Below are 15,152 nucleotides of genomic sequence, written 5' to 3' on the forward strand. Positions count from 1 at the left end.
TTTGACGACCATTTTTCCACTGTATGTCGTGATTTTATTTCCAAGAAGTGTTTTGGATTTTGACAGAAATTATTTGTTACAAGCAAAAATCGCATATCGTATAGTATAATCTGCATACAGTCACACCAGTATAAAACAGTACAGTTTTATCTTAAAGCGTTTTTTTTTTTTTGCTACAAAGTATAGCAAATTGACTTTCAGGTTTGAGACTGGAGTTAAACTGCAGCCATTCATAAAATAACTGTAGAAAAACTGATTAGAGACCACAAATTATATCACCAGACAAAAACAAAAATATCTGACACGGCTGAGTATGAAGAGTGAACATCTGGTACACTTCTCTGCTATAAGCATGTACTATAGGTATTAATGTTGCTTGTTTGATAATTATTTACACATAGACCTTCATTTGGTTCTGAAAACTACATTTTGTTGAGACTCAACAAAGGCACCTGTATGAAGAAAGTGGTGTTACCGCTGACCTTCAGAAATTCTGTGAAACATTAAAAAATCAAAAGTAATACATTGGGGATATTACTGAAAATACATAATTTGCAGACTTACCTCTATATCTGATTAATGTTCTTACTGAGAAACCAGCCCTTTGTTTAGAATAAACAGGCAGACAAAGTGAAACATTTCACTCTAGACGGTGAACATCACAATTACAGACTAGACCTGCCAAATTGTTACAATGACAGGTCAAAATCATGCTTAACATGTTCAAGAACCTCAATAGGAAATCATCTTTGCTGGTATTTCAATAAGAGAGTCCTCAGTGAGCACCTGTGCTACATTCTGTCTCCTCAAGCCCTTCATGTCCACCTTGGATCCTTTTTTTGTCTTTAATAGCAAAGCAGTTTTAGTTCCGAAGACTAAAGGGGAAGATGCAAGAAGTCTGTTGAACGGGGCTTGTTAATATGTCTGTTTAAAATAATAAAAATCATGTGGACAACCTTTAAGTTGGGTGTCCTGACACAAAACCGGTTTGGCTATTCAAAATGGAAATAAGACGATCCTCGTCAGCTGACATCAATTCATCAAATTCATCCAGCATAGGGGGCCGTTGGTTGTTGTTGTTGGGTATGAGGTCCATCATGCCCTCGTTCTGGAGCAGGTTGACAATGCTGTGGGGGTAATTCATCCAGGTGCTTCCTGGGATGCTGGCAGGGTCAGAAGTGTTCTGGGCAGCAGTAGAGGAGCCGGGAGCGGCAGCTTGTTGGCATGAAGCTTGGGACAGCATTGAGGTGCCGTTTCCACCGTCCCCCATGAGGCGGGGGTTCAGAAGGTCCTCAAAGTCTTCCATGTTTAGGCTGTCCAGGGTGCCTGGAGCCTGGCCTTCGGGAAAGCTGGGGAACTCTGGGATATCATCCACTGGCAGTGGTGCATCATCCCGGAACTGAGAGCCCTGAAGGGTCAAGGGGCTGTTGGTCTGGGGGGGGGCCATGCTTCCCTGTGAAGCTCCTGAATCCTGGGACATGGCCGAGGAAATGTTGGGAAAGAACTCATGCAGATCTGACAGGTTGACGGTTGTGTAGTCCTGGTTGGCTGTGGAGGTGGTGGTGGAGGAAAAGGCTGGTGCCTGGCTCATTGTGAAGCTGGGCACTGCAGTGGCTTTGGGCTGAGGGCCAAGGTTCAGGCTCTCCATGATCTTCCATGTTTGGCTTTGAGTTGTAGTGGAGATAGAGGAGGAGGCCTCTACCTTAGGCTGGGCTGAGAAGAGCTGGCCTGGCTGCATGTAAGAGAACATGGGCTGTGGTTTCCCTCCTGTGGCACTAGAGGGCACCACTGCTGCTGGAGAAACACACACAACACAAACACAACAAGCATGTTCAGTTCATCTGCCCTGTAAGTGGAACATATTCTTTGTTGTTTTTATCATAACAGATTTTAAACATAATAAATTACCCACATGAATAAAACCTAGCTACTACATTATTTTTTGATTAATCCCTTTACTATTTGGTCTATAAAAATCTAAGGAAATCAAGAGAAAAATGAAAATGCCTTTCCTTCCTTTTAAAATATTCAACTTATAACATTCATAACACTGAAATATAAATACAAAAATAAGCAGCATATCTTTACATCGGAGTAGCTGAAACCAGAGAATATTTGACATCTCTGCTCGATCAACAACTGAAACAATCTTATTATCAAATCAGCAGTAGATACATTTTGTCAGTTGACTATCTGATTAATCAACCAATTATTTTAGCTCTATTGAAATCACAGCCGGTGTGGACAGTGATTGAAAAGAATCACCGTATGATGACATTAAACAGACTCACCAGTTTGTATATTCATTGTTTGAGGCTTGGCTGTCACTTGTCTCCTCGCCGGGCTAATGTGTCTTCTATCTGTCGGAATGGACACTGAAAACCCAACAGTCATGATTATATTACAATGTAACTACACAAAATATCAGTATTACATAACTACATGATGACAGGAAGATAGAAAACAAATCTCATCAACGTACCACTCGACAGAACGGGCCCCAGCTTCAGGCTCTGGAACATGTCCCCTGTACGTTTTCTCTTCTCACTCAGCCTGTATTCATCTATGGGGAACATTTAAAAAAAGAATTAAGTCTGTAGTTTGTAAAGTTACTCAATGTGTTTGAGGAAATCTTCAATACTCTAAGCCAGAGATTTCACATAACTTACCTGGGTCAGAGGGCAGGTATTGGAAGTCCATTGGCTCGCTGACTTCGCGGTCAGATGGTCTGCGGAGCTGCATCTTGACTCTAATGGGCTCAGTGAGGTTAGTGTCACGGTACGGCGGTGTGCGGAACACAATGGCCACTTGCCTGTGGACATCAGCCTGGGAGAAAGTACCCTTTCCCTCCCAAGTGTCCTGGAAGAAACGCACCTCGATGTCCTCTGCAAGGGAGCAGAAAATGAGAAATATGAGGAGATATTAAAGCTGAGGGTGGTATCACCAGTTAAAAGAAGAATCAACATCAAGCATTGACCACATAAAGGCATTTTTCTCTTTAGCTTCACTGAAAGGCAAGCTGTGAGCGTGACTGTTGACAGAGAGCAAGAGCTCATGCAGTGTTACATCACTTTCCCCGCTATGCAACACATCTTTTGACAACATCTTCCGCGCCGCGTAATTAGCTTCAGCTGTCAAACTTGAAGTAAGAGGGGTGGGATGTTCAAAGTAAAAATGTGACAGCTCTGCTTGCTGTGGAAATATGGCATTCTCCTAAAGACACGAGGGCCCCGGAGTTTTATCATCTCGTCCGAAGTTCAGGACTCAAGGGATTTTTTTCACGCTGATGTAATGTTGGAGCATCTTAAACTGAAAGATGGAGGACTCGAGGGAGCATCCCACGACTCCCATGTTCAAACATAACGTGACTGCATCCCATTACTCTCAGCAAACTTCGTGACGGGCAACAAAACCTCAACCTCAACTAATACATGTCAGCGGCGGAGGCCAGAAATATCACTTCCCAAAGTTTATATATGTGGTGGCTCATGTGAGGGCTGCCTTTGTTGAACTACACACTTACAACTGCATTCATTGATAGGAAAAATATTAATCAGTACAACATGAATGTCATTGTGTCATAGGACAATTAGGACAGTCGCCTCATAACCGAACACTAATTTGGTACCATAGACTTTTACATAAATACATGTAAGCATTAAGAAACAGCCTTTAATTTAAAATTACAAAGAGTAATGTATGAAACCAAACAGTAGGTTAAAGTTTACATTTCTCCAAAACAAACTTAATGAAGTTGGCAAACTATCACAGGCCCAATAAAGTACTGTATGTGGCTAACTTTAAATGAAAAGTCTTGATACACAAAATATGTATGTAGTATTATATTAGATTGATTCCTCTGAGTCCTCAAGTAAAGTTAGGCAAATATGTTTTAAGTTAAGTAAGAAGTTAGTTTTATGTGACCATGTTACTCACTTTTTTCCATCTGCAGCTATAGAGAAGAAAACTGGACTGTGAATGTGTTACTGTTATTTATGAGGCCATTTATTTCACCGACTCCACTGAGAGAGCATAGAGACGCACTTAGACACTCTGAACCCTGAGGTAACCACTTAATGTAGTATACCTTATAATGAGACTCGGTGTTGTAACTGTACTTTTCTTGTTCTCGTTGTACTGTGTCAGAATAACTCGCACTGATGTCTTGTGGGTGTGACTTTCATGCTTTTTTCCGCTCTACGTGTTTGTCAAGCTTCACAGTTCTATTTATGGCTCCTTAAATATGAAGGCTTGTGCCGTGTGTTTCGGTATTCTTTTTTACAGTAATTAACTCATCAACACTCATCGCAACAGCGCATTCGGCATAGTCATACAGCACTGTACCTTTTTGCACTTTGTCACACAGCAGAAAGATTTCATCCCCTCCTTTGCAGCTTCCAGAGTTGCGGTTGACTCGGCAGATCTTAAGCTCAGCTGTGTTTGGGGCTCCTGTGAGTAAGACAAAGTGTTAACAGGTAGTTAAATGCAACACCAATGTTACAGATTAATACCAGACTACTTGGGCTGTGGCTGATAATTCAATACTAAACACTTTATGCAGCCAAAATAATGTTATTATTTCCTCTGAATAACTGCTAACTGCAAATTACTTGGTAAGTCTTTTGAGAGCTCAACAGTTAGTAACTCACTTATATGCATTTTTATAAATGCACCACAACATGTTCTGCTGTCATTCCTCATTATTTTTTATCATGCATCTTCTGTATTTTGTCTGGTTTTAATTTGACCACAGACTCAGAAGGAATTCATTTAGAAAAAGCTGTCCTAGCTTTAGTATAGAAATAATGAACGACACATTTAGAAAGTGAAACAAAACTGACGTGGATAAAAAAAAAAGTCTATGTATCAGACCCTCTGTGAGATCGAATGTAAAAGAAGCAAAAATTGTGGAGATTAAAAAAGAAAAAAATTATTTATTGTGAGGGGTGTAAGTTTGTTAAGATGTTTTGGTGATCATTATTCACATTAATATGAAATGTCAATGTATTTCACTGGCACGCATCTTATTTTTTAACAATGACGTATTCCAAAGCTCTAAACACTGTCCCCCTGTGTAATGGGAAAGGAACTGAGTCAAAAAGGTCACAACCACTGAATAAGAATGAAGATACGGTTTATGAAAGGGACAGTTACTGTTCAGGCTAATTCTTGTAAAACTTATCAGGCAAAGAGGAACAAAAAGTCTTTAGGGGATTTAAAGGTTGCAGGGGGGACGTATAGGCTGAAGTGTGAACTTTATATTGAATGACTGTGCTGCGTTCTCTCAAAATCCAATCACTTATCAGCTTACCCCTGACACAAAGTCCTGAGGAACGCACGGAAATCATGTGATTTCTGGGAAAAATACTAATTAAATGGTTCAAAGACATTGAATGCTATCAGCTTCTACCTAAACATTTAAATATCTGCATTCATAAATATGCATCAACTGAACTCTGGTGTGCCGTGTGTGTACTTCTGTGTGTGTGTGTGTGTGTGTGTGTGTGTGTGTGTGTGTGTGTGTGTGTGTGTGTGTGTGTGTGTGTGTGTGTGTTTTACTTTGTACTCACTGTTATCAAAGATGGGCTGTGATACTCTGGGCTCCAGTGGGATAAACTCCCCTGAAGACAGACTGATGGAGGCCTGGAAGCAAAGTCTCACTGAGTTCAGGTCAAACTCCTCCTCCCACACCTTAGCTTCGGGAACTGCAGCCAAAACACAGCGGGGGGAAAGGGTGTGGTGCACACAGTCAGGCGATACAGCAGTCTGGCATAGCACTGCATCCTGTCATATGTAGACTATCAGTACATAAGAGTCAGTTAAGGGCTGACTCTTATGTAGAGTCAGATTTTTATCTACAGCTGTAATTATGTTATGTTTATGTCGGCACGACTGTGACTAAGACATTCTTCAATAGTTTTTATCATGTTTGACTTTCTGAACTGTGTGCTGTTATCTTTCGTTTTTAGCCAAGGTGGCTATCACTGTTTATGCTAACTCCCCAGTTAGCTCCACAGCACAGGTCAAGGGCTATACTGGCTACAGGGTTCAAATACTACATATAATGTGTTGTGTGTACAGGAGGACGGTTCAGTATCTGTAAGCTTTAAATGCAACAGTAGTGAGCTTAAAATGAGCCAAAAGGCATCTGCTGGCAACAGTATTTTATCATTGCAGCATTACAGCAGCCATTTTCAAGCTAGTTTGTTAGCCTTGTAAGTTAATACTAGCTAACGAAAAAAGTAAGCTAGTATGAAGAATAACCATTTTTTAGTATCTTTAAATAGATTAAACACCGCAAATTCTCACTCTTAAAGTCATTTAATAACTTTTAGGGTTGTTTTTTTTATATTTACTTTGCATACATACTTTTATAAAAGTGTTTATAAAAGATAGCATTTTAAATGTAATGTTGTGCTTCAGAGATGTCCTGAGCTGCATATTCTACTAACTTGAGAAAACAAAGAAAGTGAGAATAATGATTGAAAATTCCCTCTAATAGCGTGAATCGTGTCGCAATTGCAATACCAGTCAAAATAATTGTAATTCGATATGTTGTAAAACTGGTTCAGCCCTCACCGGAAGTATCAGTTCCAGTTCAGTAAAACTCGGTCTTTACAGTAGAGTTTACGAGTAGAGTAGCTTTTCACAGGATGACAGATTTAACAAGCGAAAGGGTAGCGACCATGAAGTGGTTTGTGTCATACAGTCATTTCAAACCATGACGACTTACTGTTGAAGGGGTTATTATTGGTCTGCAGCCTGCAAGTGATGGCTTCATTCACATCCTTCTTCTTTACACACTGTATGCCCAGATTCTGAAAACTGAAAGCAAAACACAGTCAGAGTCAGAAACCACTGAAGCGTTACTGTATTGTCTGTTCAGTATAATGTATTCTTATAGTTCTACAATAAAACACGCTCTCGGCCCAACAGAACTATGCTCATTGTGTTTACATGTGGTTTGAGTATTTACTCCATTAACCCCACTTGTCTTTATGTACTCAATCACTCTCATACCTCCGGGCTATGGCTGTGAAAGAAAACAGCCTTGACATTTTACCTGACAGTATTTGTTTAACCTGCTTTGTGAGTAATACCATAGTAAACAGTCTGAATCGCTGCACAACCACTTTGGGTCCCATAAAAGCCAGATTTAAAAAATAATATAGCATAATCACTATGGGTCACTGACCACGGCTGCAAGTCCAGAACACAGATTAGGAGAGTGTACGTGGAAAATACTTGACTTCGTTAAGAAAGCAAGATTGATTTCGCCTTTAAGCACTTTCCTTAAACTTTTACACAATTGATCATTTTTAAAAACCATCTCACCCTTGCCAAATTCTTACTAAGTACTGGATCTACTACACAATAGTGAAAACCTCCCTTCCTACTGGCTGTGTTCCTGACTATTTCAAATATCAGCAGGAGTCTGGCGCCTGCTTCAAAAAAAAAAAAAAAAAAAAACTGGCCTCAATAACTCTTAAGATAATCATAAAACTTAACCCAAACTCTCATTTATAACTATAATTTTACAAAAGACAGTTTTATTACAATGTTTGGCAACCGTGGCAGATATCTTACTTTTTGAAAAATATCCACCCGGCCTGTGAGAGTATCATAGTTCTGAAATGTGGCACCAAATCACTTCTTAATCTCATATTTAATGATTGGCCTTTCAGTTATTCTGACTTTTATGCCTCATGTGTCATTTATTTTGTTATATGTAGTATACGTTATGACTATTTAACTGAAATTCAACACTTCTCACTTAAAAGACCTTCTCCTTACATTGCATATTAGATAATATTTACTATGATGTCTTGATTCTAACCCTAATTGTTAAAGTGGAGCTTTTATAAATTGAATATAAATCTTCTCATGTGAAAAACAAATGACTAATATAAAGCAGTGCCTTAACTCAGTGTTAATCACAGTGCTGGCAGCAGACTGCAGTACACGCTGTTTGTTTGACTTTCATCACTCTTGTGATAAAGATAGGCAGACAAACATCACTCCCTCTGCCCACATGAACTGCTTGGATTAAGTTATGCAATGACAAGTTCAAAATGATGTAATTTCTCTTGTCACTGACTGTCACTCTTTTTTTTCTCCCCAGACTCAAATCTCCAGACTCTTGATGCAAGTAGGTTTTAAATCTCTGTTGTTCATTGTCACGCTCGATACTAGAGTGAAAAGACAACAAAGGGCAAACACGGCTTGTTGTTAGGTATGCTGTTAATGTTCTACTCATCTCCAAAACCAATATGAGTCTTCGTTTTTTTTTACCGAGGCCACAGTTTGCACGTCCCCTCCCATAAAACGGTGAAGTCCTTATCTAGGTCAATCTCAAACAAGCGCGTCCTTGTTGTGAATTGGAACTGCAGCTTGCCCGGAGGCTATTCAATGTCATTTTCAACACTGGAGTGAAAACTGCAACCTGCATCATTTCCCTAAAGTTTCTCTTGAGTGCGTGAGGTGCATGTGTGGTATCTGTGTCGCACGGAAACAACAACTCCTCCCTCTCTCTCTCTCTTTCTCTCTCTCTCCGCTCTACCTGTGTATTCTTCTCTCCTGCAGGTCGGCCTCGTAGTAGCCGTGTTTGCAGTCTTTCCCGACCAGTTCGTGAGGATGAGGCTTGTGCGGTGCGTTCTTCGTCACCAAGGAGATGCGAATTCGCAAGGGGCCGTTGTAGTTGTGCACCTGCAAGTGGAATATGTTACACTTCACTGATTCCCAAAGGCACTTTAAAAAAAAAAAAAGCTTGCTGTTTAAGACCCGATACTGCTCAAATGGAACAACATTTTTATAATGGCAGCAATATTTTTAGAAATTACAACACAAGGAGAAAAAAAGTGCCAGAGTTGATTCTCAAAAAAGTCTTCAAAAGAAATAGTTTGACATTTTTGAGCAATAGACTTATTCACTTTCCTGCCAAGAGGGGATTTGCCTTCCAGCATCTGTGAAGCTCACTAACTGACACCTATGACAGATCTTTGTTTGGTTAATCCTTACAAAATTAAAATTCATTTTGGTTTTTTTTCTTCAATGAGATGTTTTATGTGCCAGATTATTTCTTGGCCAGGAGAAGTTAACTTGATGGAGTTTCGGCTATTCCCAGCTAAGACACACCCACACACGTAACCCCTGTAGAATGTTAGAATGTTGCTTTTTTATGTGTGGATTACACATACAAGATACTTTGGAGGTAGGTGGCAGGTGGACTGTTATCCTTAGAAAGGGCCTGACCAGCTGTGGGCCCCCAGCTACATATTAACTGTGTGTGCTGTCAATCTTCTCATCTCACTCTAGAAAGCAAAAACCATCTCTTTAAATTGTAAACTGCTACTGCATAGCTTAACTTCTAATATTTTGTATCTATTTTCATTACATTTATGTGTTGAGAATGCATCTAAACATATGAATCTGTGCATTTAATATCTTTGCTCCCAGTTATAGTAGTTTGACTAAATAATCATAACTCAAGGTTGTCTACTTGTTTCATAATTAGGTCATATGAGTCAGAATGAAAACAAACTTGATCTGCTGATTAGGAACAGGATTTGCAAAAAGCCGCAGACAAAAGAGCTGTGGAGCTTTAGTGGAGATTATTTTGTTCTCTCAAGAATCATTTTAGTGCTGAAAACAGTTATTTTAACACTTGATTGATCAATTATTTTGTTGATGAATCATTTGGTGTAGAAAATGTCACAAAGTAGTGAAGTGAACAGTCCAGATGATGTCTTTAAATGTCTTGTTTTGTTGTCCAAAATCCAGAGATATAAGTTTACTTCCTGTGTTATTTCATTAGTTTAATTGTCAGTGTGATACTAATCAACTACTATTTTTATTGCAACTATCCCTTCTTCTGCACACATGTGTTTGGCCTGTTCCCTTTGCTGCTTTAACACTCTTGTGCCTGCATCTCAATCAAGTTTGTTTTTAGCTTATTATGTAATCTAAGCTACACTATCCGATTATAGCTCCAACAACATACAGTGTAAACTCACCTTAATGGCTGGGTGAGTCTTGGTGGTGTCGTTGCTTTTTTCTCCAGGTATGCTGCCGGCTGAACGCCCCTCACATTTATATCTAAACCTCATCCCCCTCTGTTTGGGCTGCTCGATGATCTCTATGAAGGGGTTTGCTGTTTGGACTGGTGGACAGGTGGAAGACAGAGAAGAGAAAAAGAAAAAAAAAACAGATTAAAATACACACAAAAAACCCCACTTCCTGTCTACAACTGCTTCCCATGAATCAGTGCGTCAACTCAAAAATAATTCTGTCATCACGCAACAGCGCACCAGAGTGTTGAAATGTTTACTCAAGATAGGTTTGCAGGTATTATCAGCGCTCTTATCGTACAAAACATGGATCATTTTCGGGAAAGTGCTTCTTACCTGGGTTGGGTTGGGCCAGCCCCCATCCATACACTGCGGAGGACAGAAAAAGAAGAAAAGAAATGTATGTTAAAGCTTTGAATGAACAGCAGGTCACATCCCAGAAAACTGCTTCAGCACATATTTGTGGTTCTGTAAGAGTTTGTCATTTGCGGTGTGGTCAGGGTGGAAACCTACTAGACGGTGCAGCCACCAAAGAGGTCAAAGGACGCTGAGATACAAGGACCGCTCTGCTAAATATAACGACTTGTTATAAACTGACAGGCGAGCTCATAAAGAAATAATAGAAGAAGTGCACGATAAAGCAAACAATGACAGGCAGGGTGTGATAATGGTGTCAGATTACCCGCCTTGTCGAGAGAAGCCTCCATTGTGGTTGAAGCTGTTCAATGGAGTGGCGGTGCTCTAGTTTCAGGTGCTGGTTGAATGAATCGGTAAAATTCAGAGAATGAAGCGAGGAGTGACATGAGATCTGCTGGTCAAAGCTCCACCCATCAGCTAGTAGGACTTGTTCACTTTGAAAGTGTGAGTGGGATGCTTTCCAAGTTGTAACATGCCTGCTTCAAGGCCTCAGACCAAAGGAACAGAATGTGGATTCTATATTATCTGATAGCTCATTTTTCACATACTGACAGTAGCACTAACCTAGTTTAGCAGTTTGCAAAAAGTGACACTGATTTTGACACATATAAAAGTGTAAAAGTTATAATATGTAGGATTAATATGAATAAATGTGGCTCTTACAGCTGGCTATTTATCTGAGAGACAAACCATGCTTACTTTTTTTTAGCTTTAGTGTTGTGAAAGTGAAAGTATTTGTCCACCACTTCATCATAAATTGGTTATATCACTCTATGTACTAATATCAAAACTCAGCTGAAGCCTCTGAGACAGCTGGTGCTTCACTTTCACTCTAACTGCTTTAATATAGGAATCACTGCTTCAACATGGGTTTATGACTGTTTGTTGACTTTTCAGTAATATGGATTCATTTAAGTGTTTTACTGTCCTCTCCATATATATAATCTAGACATGGATATAAATCCAACCTAAGTCATGTCTATCAACAATGTCAATCTATTTTGAGAGACAGATATGGAAAAAGTGTGGAAACAGTTAAATCTAATAATACATCAAAACTCCATCTTTCTATTTAATGTTTAAATAAGAATATATATATATGGAAACTGGCCGTTTTCATTTGTCACAAGATTGGCCTCACATCAGCATACACTTACACTAAACAGCCCACATCTGACCACAACTTATGCGAAACTGTGCTGTAGAACTTCCATAATTTTCGTCCAGTAAAGCTGAGGTGGGCGGTTGCGAGCAGCGTGCACCGTTTATAAAGGGAAGGGTTTTAACTGAAGTGAATGCTACATGGTGGGTTACATGTTGGCCGAATTGAACAGAAGTTATTCATGATAGCCTACAAGCTTTTAACAAATAATTAATAATCGCAAGCGTCGCGAAATAGACGGTTAAAGCTTTAATTGACAGATTTTTGAACGAAGTTTGGTGTGTCTAGTCGCTACAGAAAAATCCATGAGGCTGACAAACCAGACAGGCCTCTTGGCAGCTCGACAGTTTGATTCAACCATACTAGGCGACTTAGTCATATACAGAGGAATACATACAATACGTGTAATGTCAAATTTCACTGTGATATAGCTCACATATGTAATAAAAGCAGTAAGTTAAGTCAAACTTCCTACTGTACGTTAGCTTAGTATCCGGGAGGAGCAGTCCTCCTGGCAGCGGGGCTTTCCCCTGTGCGCAAAACAACTACCTCAACAAGTTTCACGTTCAGTCTGTAAGCTGAGGAAACAAGCCGAGCAAATAACAGCAGCTCCACTCACCGTCCATGGCTGTGTCCGAGTCCGACTACACCACTCTTTACCTGTTGTTGTTGTTGTGTGTTTTAGAAGCTAAAAGACGTTGCAAACACGACACCGATGTTTAAAAAAAAAAAACTTCTTGACAGAGCCGCTCTGTCGCCTGGGTCGCTCCACCCACATCAGTTTGTGTGTGTGTGCGTGTGTTTGTGTGTGTGTGCGCGCGCGTGCGCTGCAGTCTGCACACACTGTGAAGCTGCACACAGTCACACACAGTTCCGGTAAGAGAACATAAGTACAATACAAACCAGAGAGAGGTATTATGAGGCAACTTTGGGTTTTGTTTGTTTTGGTTTGTTTATTTGCGTAATGCACTGTTCACAATGTCAACACAGTGAGATCAGCGTTTACCAGAACTCATGTGACAATAAAATCTGATTTACTCCACCTAGATTATTGGATCTCAAATATGTTCACATCAAGGACCCCCTGACCTGACACAAGTTCTCATCCTTTTTTGTTGCTTTTAGATGTGTTACAGAAAGTGTAGCTATGAAACCCATCACCAAAATATTCACACCTTCTGTCATTGTGTTATTTATGGATGGATTAATAGTAACAATAAATTACAATAAATCACTATGACTCTTTTTTTATTCTTCTGGGGTCACCATGGAAACCCCTTTTAAGGACCCCCCGAACCTCACTTTGAGAACCACTGATCTAAATGTCAGTTTTCATGGTGTTGAGTCAATTATGCAACAGCTTCACTGTGTGGCAATCAGTTAGTTTGTGACAGTGTGATTCATTGATGCATATAAATAGAAAGGGAACACAGTTTAATGTGACTTCTGCATTTGTAACAGACAACATACTGAGGTTATATTGTCAAAAACTTTATGTCAATTATTATTGTCAGAAGAATTATCTTTTTCAATTATTATTATGACTATTTTATGGCAATTATTTATTTTAGGACACTTATTGATTTTAAGATATGTTTTATTATTTTAAGACAATTAGGATGCCTATGTGGAATGCTGCTGAACAAAGTTTTGTTGTATTGTTTTATCAGTGCAATGACAATAAAGTAGTTTAAAAAGTCAAAGAAAACAAAAGCTTCATAATTACATGAATAAAACTGAATAAAACAATTATTATTAATATATTAATTATTCTGGTACCATAAACATATTTTTTATAACTTGTGTTGGAGATATAAGTGTTTTCAAAATGTCCAAACATTATTTTTGACATTACAGCACCTCATAATATGTTCATATTAAGGTACTTTACCATGGTGACTAAGCTGAAACTCAGATGACTAACAATCATAATTGTGGAGAAGGTTCAGGTAATTCTACAATAGTTTGGCAGTTGCTTAAACAATAGACACAATAACACAGTTCCTAATTAAACTGTACCCTAAAATCACACAGTGAGTAGTTCAGTCTTCCTTGAAAATAAATGACAACTCCTACATAATGTATTTCATGGGGAGCCTGTTTGTAATACTCGACAAAACTTCATGCTTTGACTTTGAAATGTACAGACGTGTGATTTCCGGTGTTGTACTGAACTTGACGCGGCTGCAGCCCTCTGCCTTTTCCTCTGCAGTGCAACTTACCACCACCCACTCAAAAAAACAGTGCGGAAATACCCAGATGACGCACTTGAAAGGAAGAGAAAAATAAGTTGTGTGTGGGAGAGGCAATAACAGTTTCTGGCTTTAGTCATAAGAAAGTGGACAGTTTCGGATTGGAGCCATGTCTGATCAGAACGTCAGTTTATTCTGTTGCTTTTATCATGTAAACAGAGATTTAATGGACAGGATGCAGCTGTTTGTATTTATAAGTGTTTGTGACGATGTTAAATCAGACCTACGCACTGACCCACATTACAGCTTTCCATTCTGCTTTGGGGCCCACGCAAACACCAAACTGTGACAATAAACGCCAACCTATTTTTATCAATGATTATTTTTCATCATTGTTTTGGGAAATCTTGTTATGTTTCTGTTTTTAAGAAATAACACAATTACAGTTAATCAAAAAATTAAAAACAAAAACAAAAATCACACATAAATTCACATTGTGGCCAGAACAGGGCGTTGTAGGCGAATAAATCAGGATCTGCTGACATTCCCTCACTTTGTTTTTGTATCCTCGTGAAGACTGACTGACTGTAAAAAAAGATCTAAACAAGTTTTCTCTATTTCTAATGTATTCTATATCCATGGAATTGGCTTATAATAAACATATATTCAAAGATTGTCACTATTATACAGGTAACAACAAATTAAATAAGGTAAGACTAAAAATGTAATTGTTGTAAAAGTTGTCACCTGAGTTTATTAAATGTCTCTCTCTCATTCTCACTTTTTTTTTTTTTTTTAACAAAAATTATTCTATTCACTATTTATTATCACCATAACCTGTTGCTGGTTATACTGATGCATTCAGGCGCAGTTGGAAATTGTATGACGCTTTAAGGAACAAGAACAACATGGTACATAAAAGTAAAAAGTCACATTCAGTTTCCTTGTTGTCAGCTTGTTTGCATAGGTGTCATTCATTTGGGTGCTATGTAATACAAGTGTAAGTCTGTGTGTGACTTTCAAATGCAGACAAGAGTGAATTGGAATATGAATGTATTTTCCTCTCTTTATCTATGTTTGTCTCTCTAGCCTCTCCCAGTGATGGATCTTCAGTGCCAGCCTTTTTTTTCCACTCTGCACCCAGTGCATGCACTGTGATCCATCCATGTACTATGTTCTGTTTTAAATGCAGGACCTTTCTTGTAATTGTGTATTTTTACCATTGTGGCTTTGTTACTTTTACTAGTTCTGAGAGCCTGCTTATTAATTTAGTAAATTAATGGAGTAATATCTGCATTCAAGGTAGGATAAATG

At 39.0% G+C, this 15,152-nt stretch overlaps 1 protein-coding gene across 2 annotated transcripts; it reads right to left on the reverse strand.

Annotated features, from left to right (window-relative positions):
• Window positions 1–17: 17 nt before the first annotated feature.
• On the reverse strand, window positions 18–12,382 carry rela (v-rel avian reticuloendotheliosis viral oncogene homolog A). 2 transcript variants are annotated; one of them, XM_062444400.1, is made up of 11 exons: window positions 12,266–12,382; window positions 10,404–10,436; window positions 10,014–10,159; window positions 8,561–8,706; window positions 6,734–6,825; window positions 5,571–5,705; window positions 4,345–4,449; window positions 2,670–2,885; window positions 2,483–2,563; window positions 2,292–2,375; window positions 18–1,791 (listed from the first exon to the last, which is right to left on the reverse strand). In XM_062444400.1, the coding sequence occupies exons 1-11, from the start codon at window positions 12,270–12,272 to the stop codon at window positions 959–961; spliced, it is 1,878 nt and encodes a 625-aa protein (XP_062300384.1). In that variant the 5' UTR covers window positions 12,273–12,382; the 3' UTR covers window positions 18–958. The 2 variants fall into 2 exon arrangements, with proteins under 2 accessions (XP_062300384.1, XP_062300383.1); XM_062444399.1 differs by having other exon boundaries at window positions 18–1,794.
• Between the last annotated feature and the right edge of the window lie 2,770 nt (window positions 12,383–15,152).

The sequence above is a fragment of the Scomber scombrus genome, chromosome 23, assembly GCF_963691925.1.
Source record: "Scomber scombrus chromosome 23, fScoSco1.1, whole genome shotgun sequence".
Lineage (NCBI taxonomy): Eukaryota > Metazoa > Chordata > Actinopteri > Scombriformes > Scombridae > Scomber > Scomber scombrus.

What these genes read in the sequence shown, in the direction of transcription:
- rela (XM_062444399.1), bottom strand. An exon ending in AGACTCACCCAGCCATTAAG is followed by an intron (nt 8,707 to 10,013) that starts GTGAGTTTACAC and finishes TTCCACTTGCAG; the next exon opens with GTGCACAACTACAACGGCCC. An exon ending in GTGTGACAAAGTGCAAAAAG is followed by an intron (nt 2,886 to 4,344) that starts GTACAGTGCTGT and finishes GCTCCCTTGCAG; the next exon opens with AGGACATCGAGGTGCGTTTC.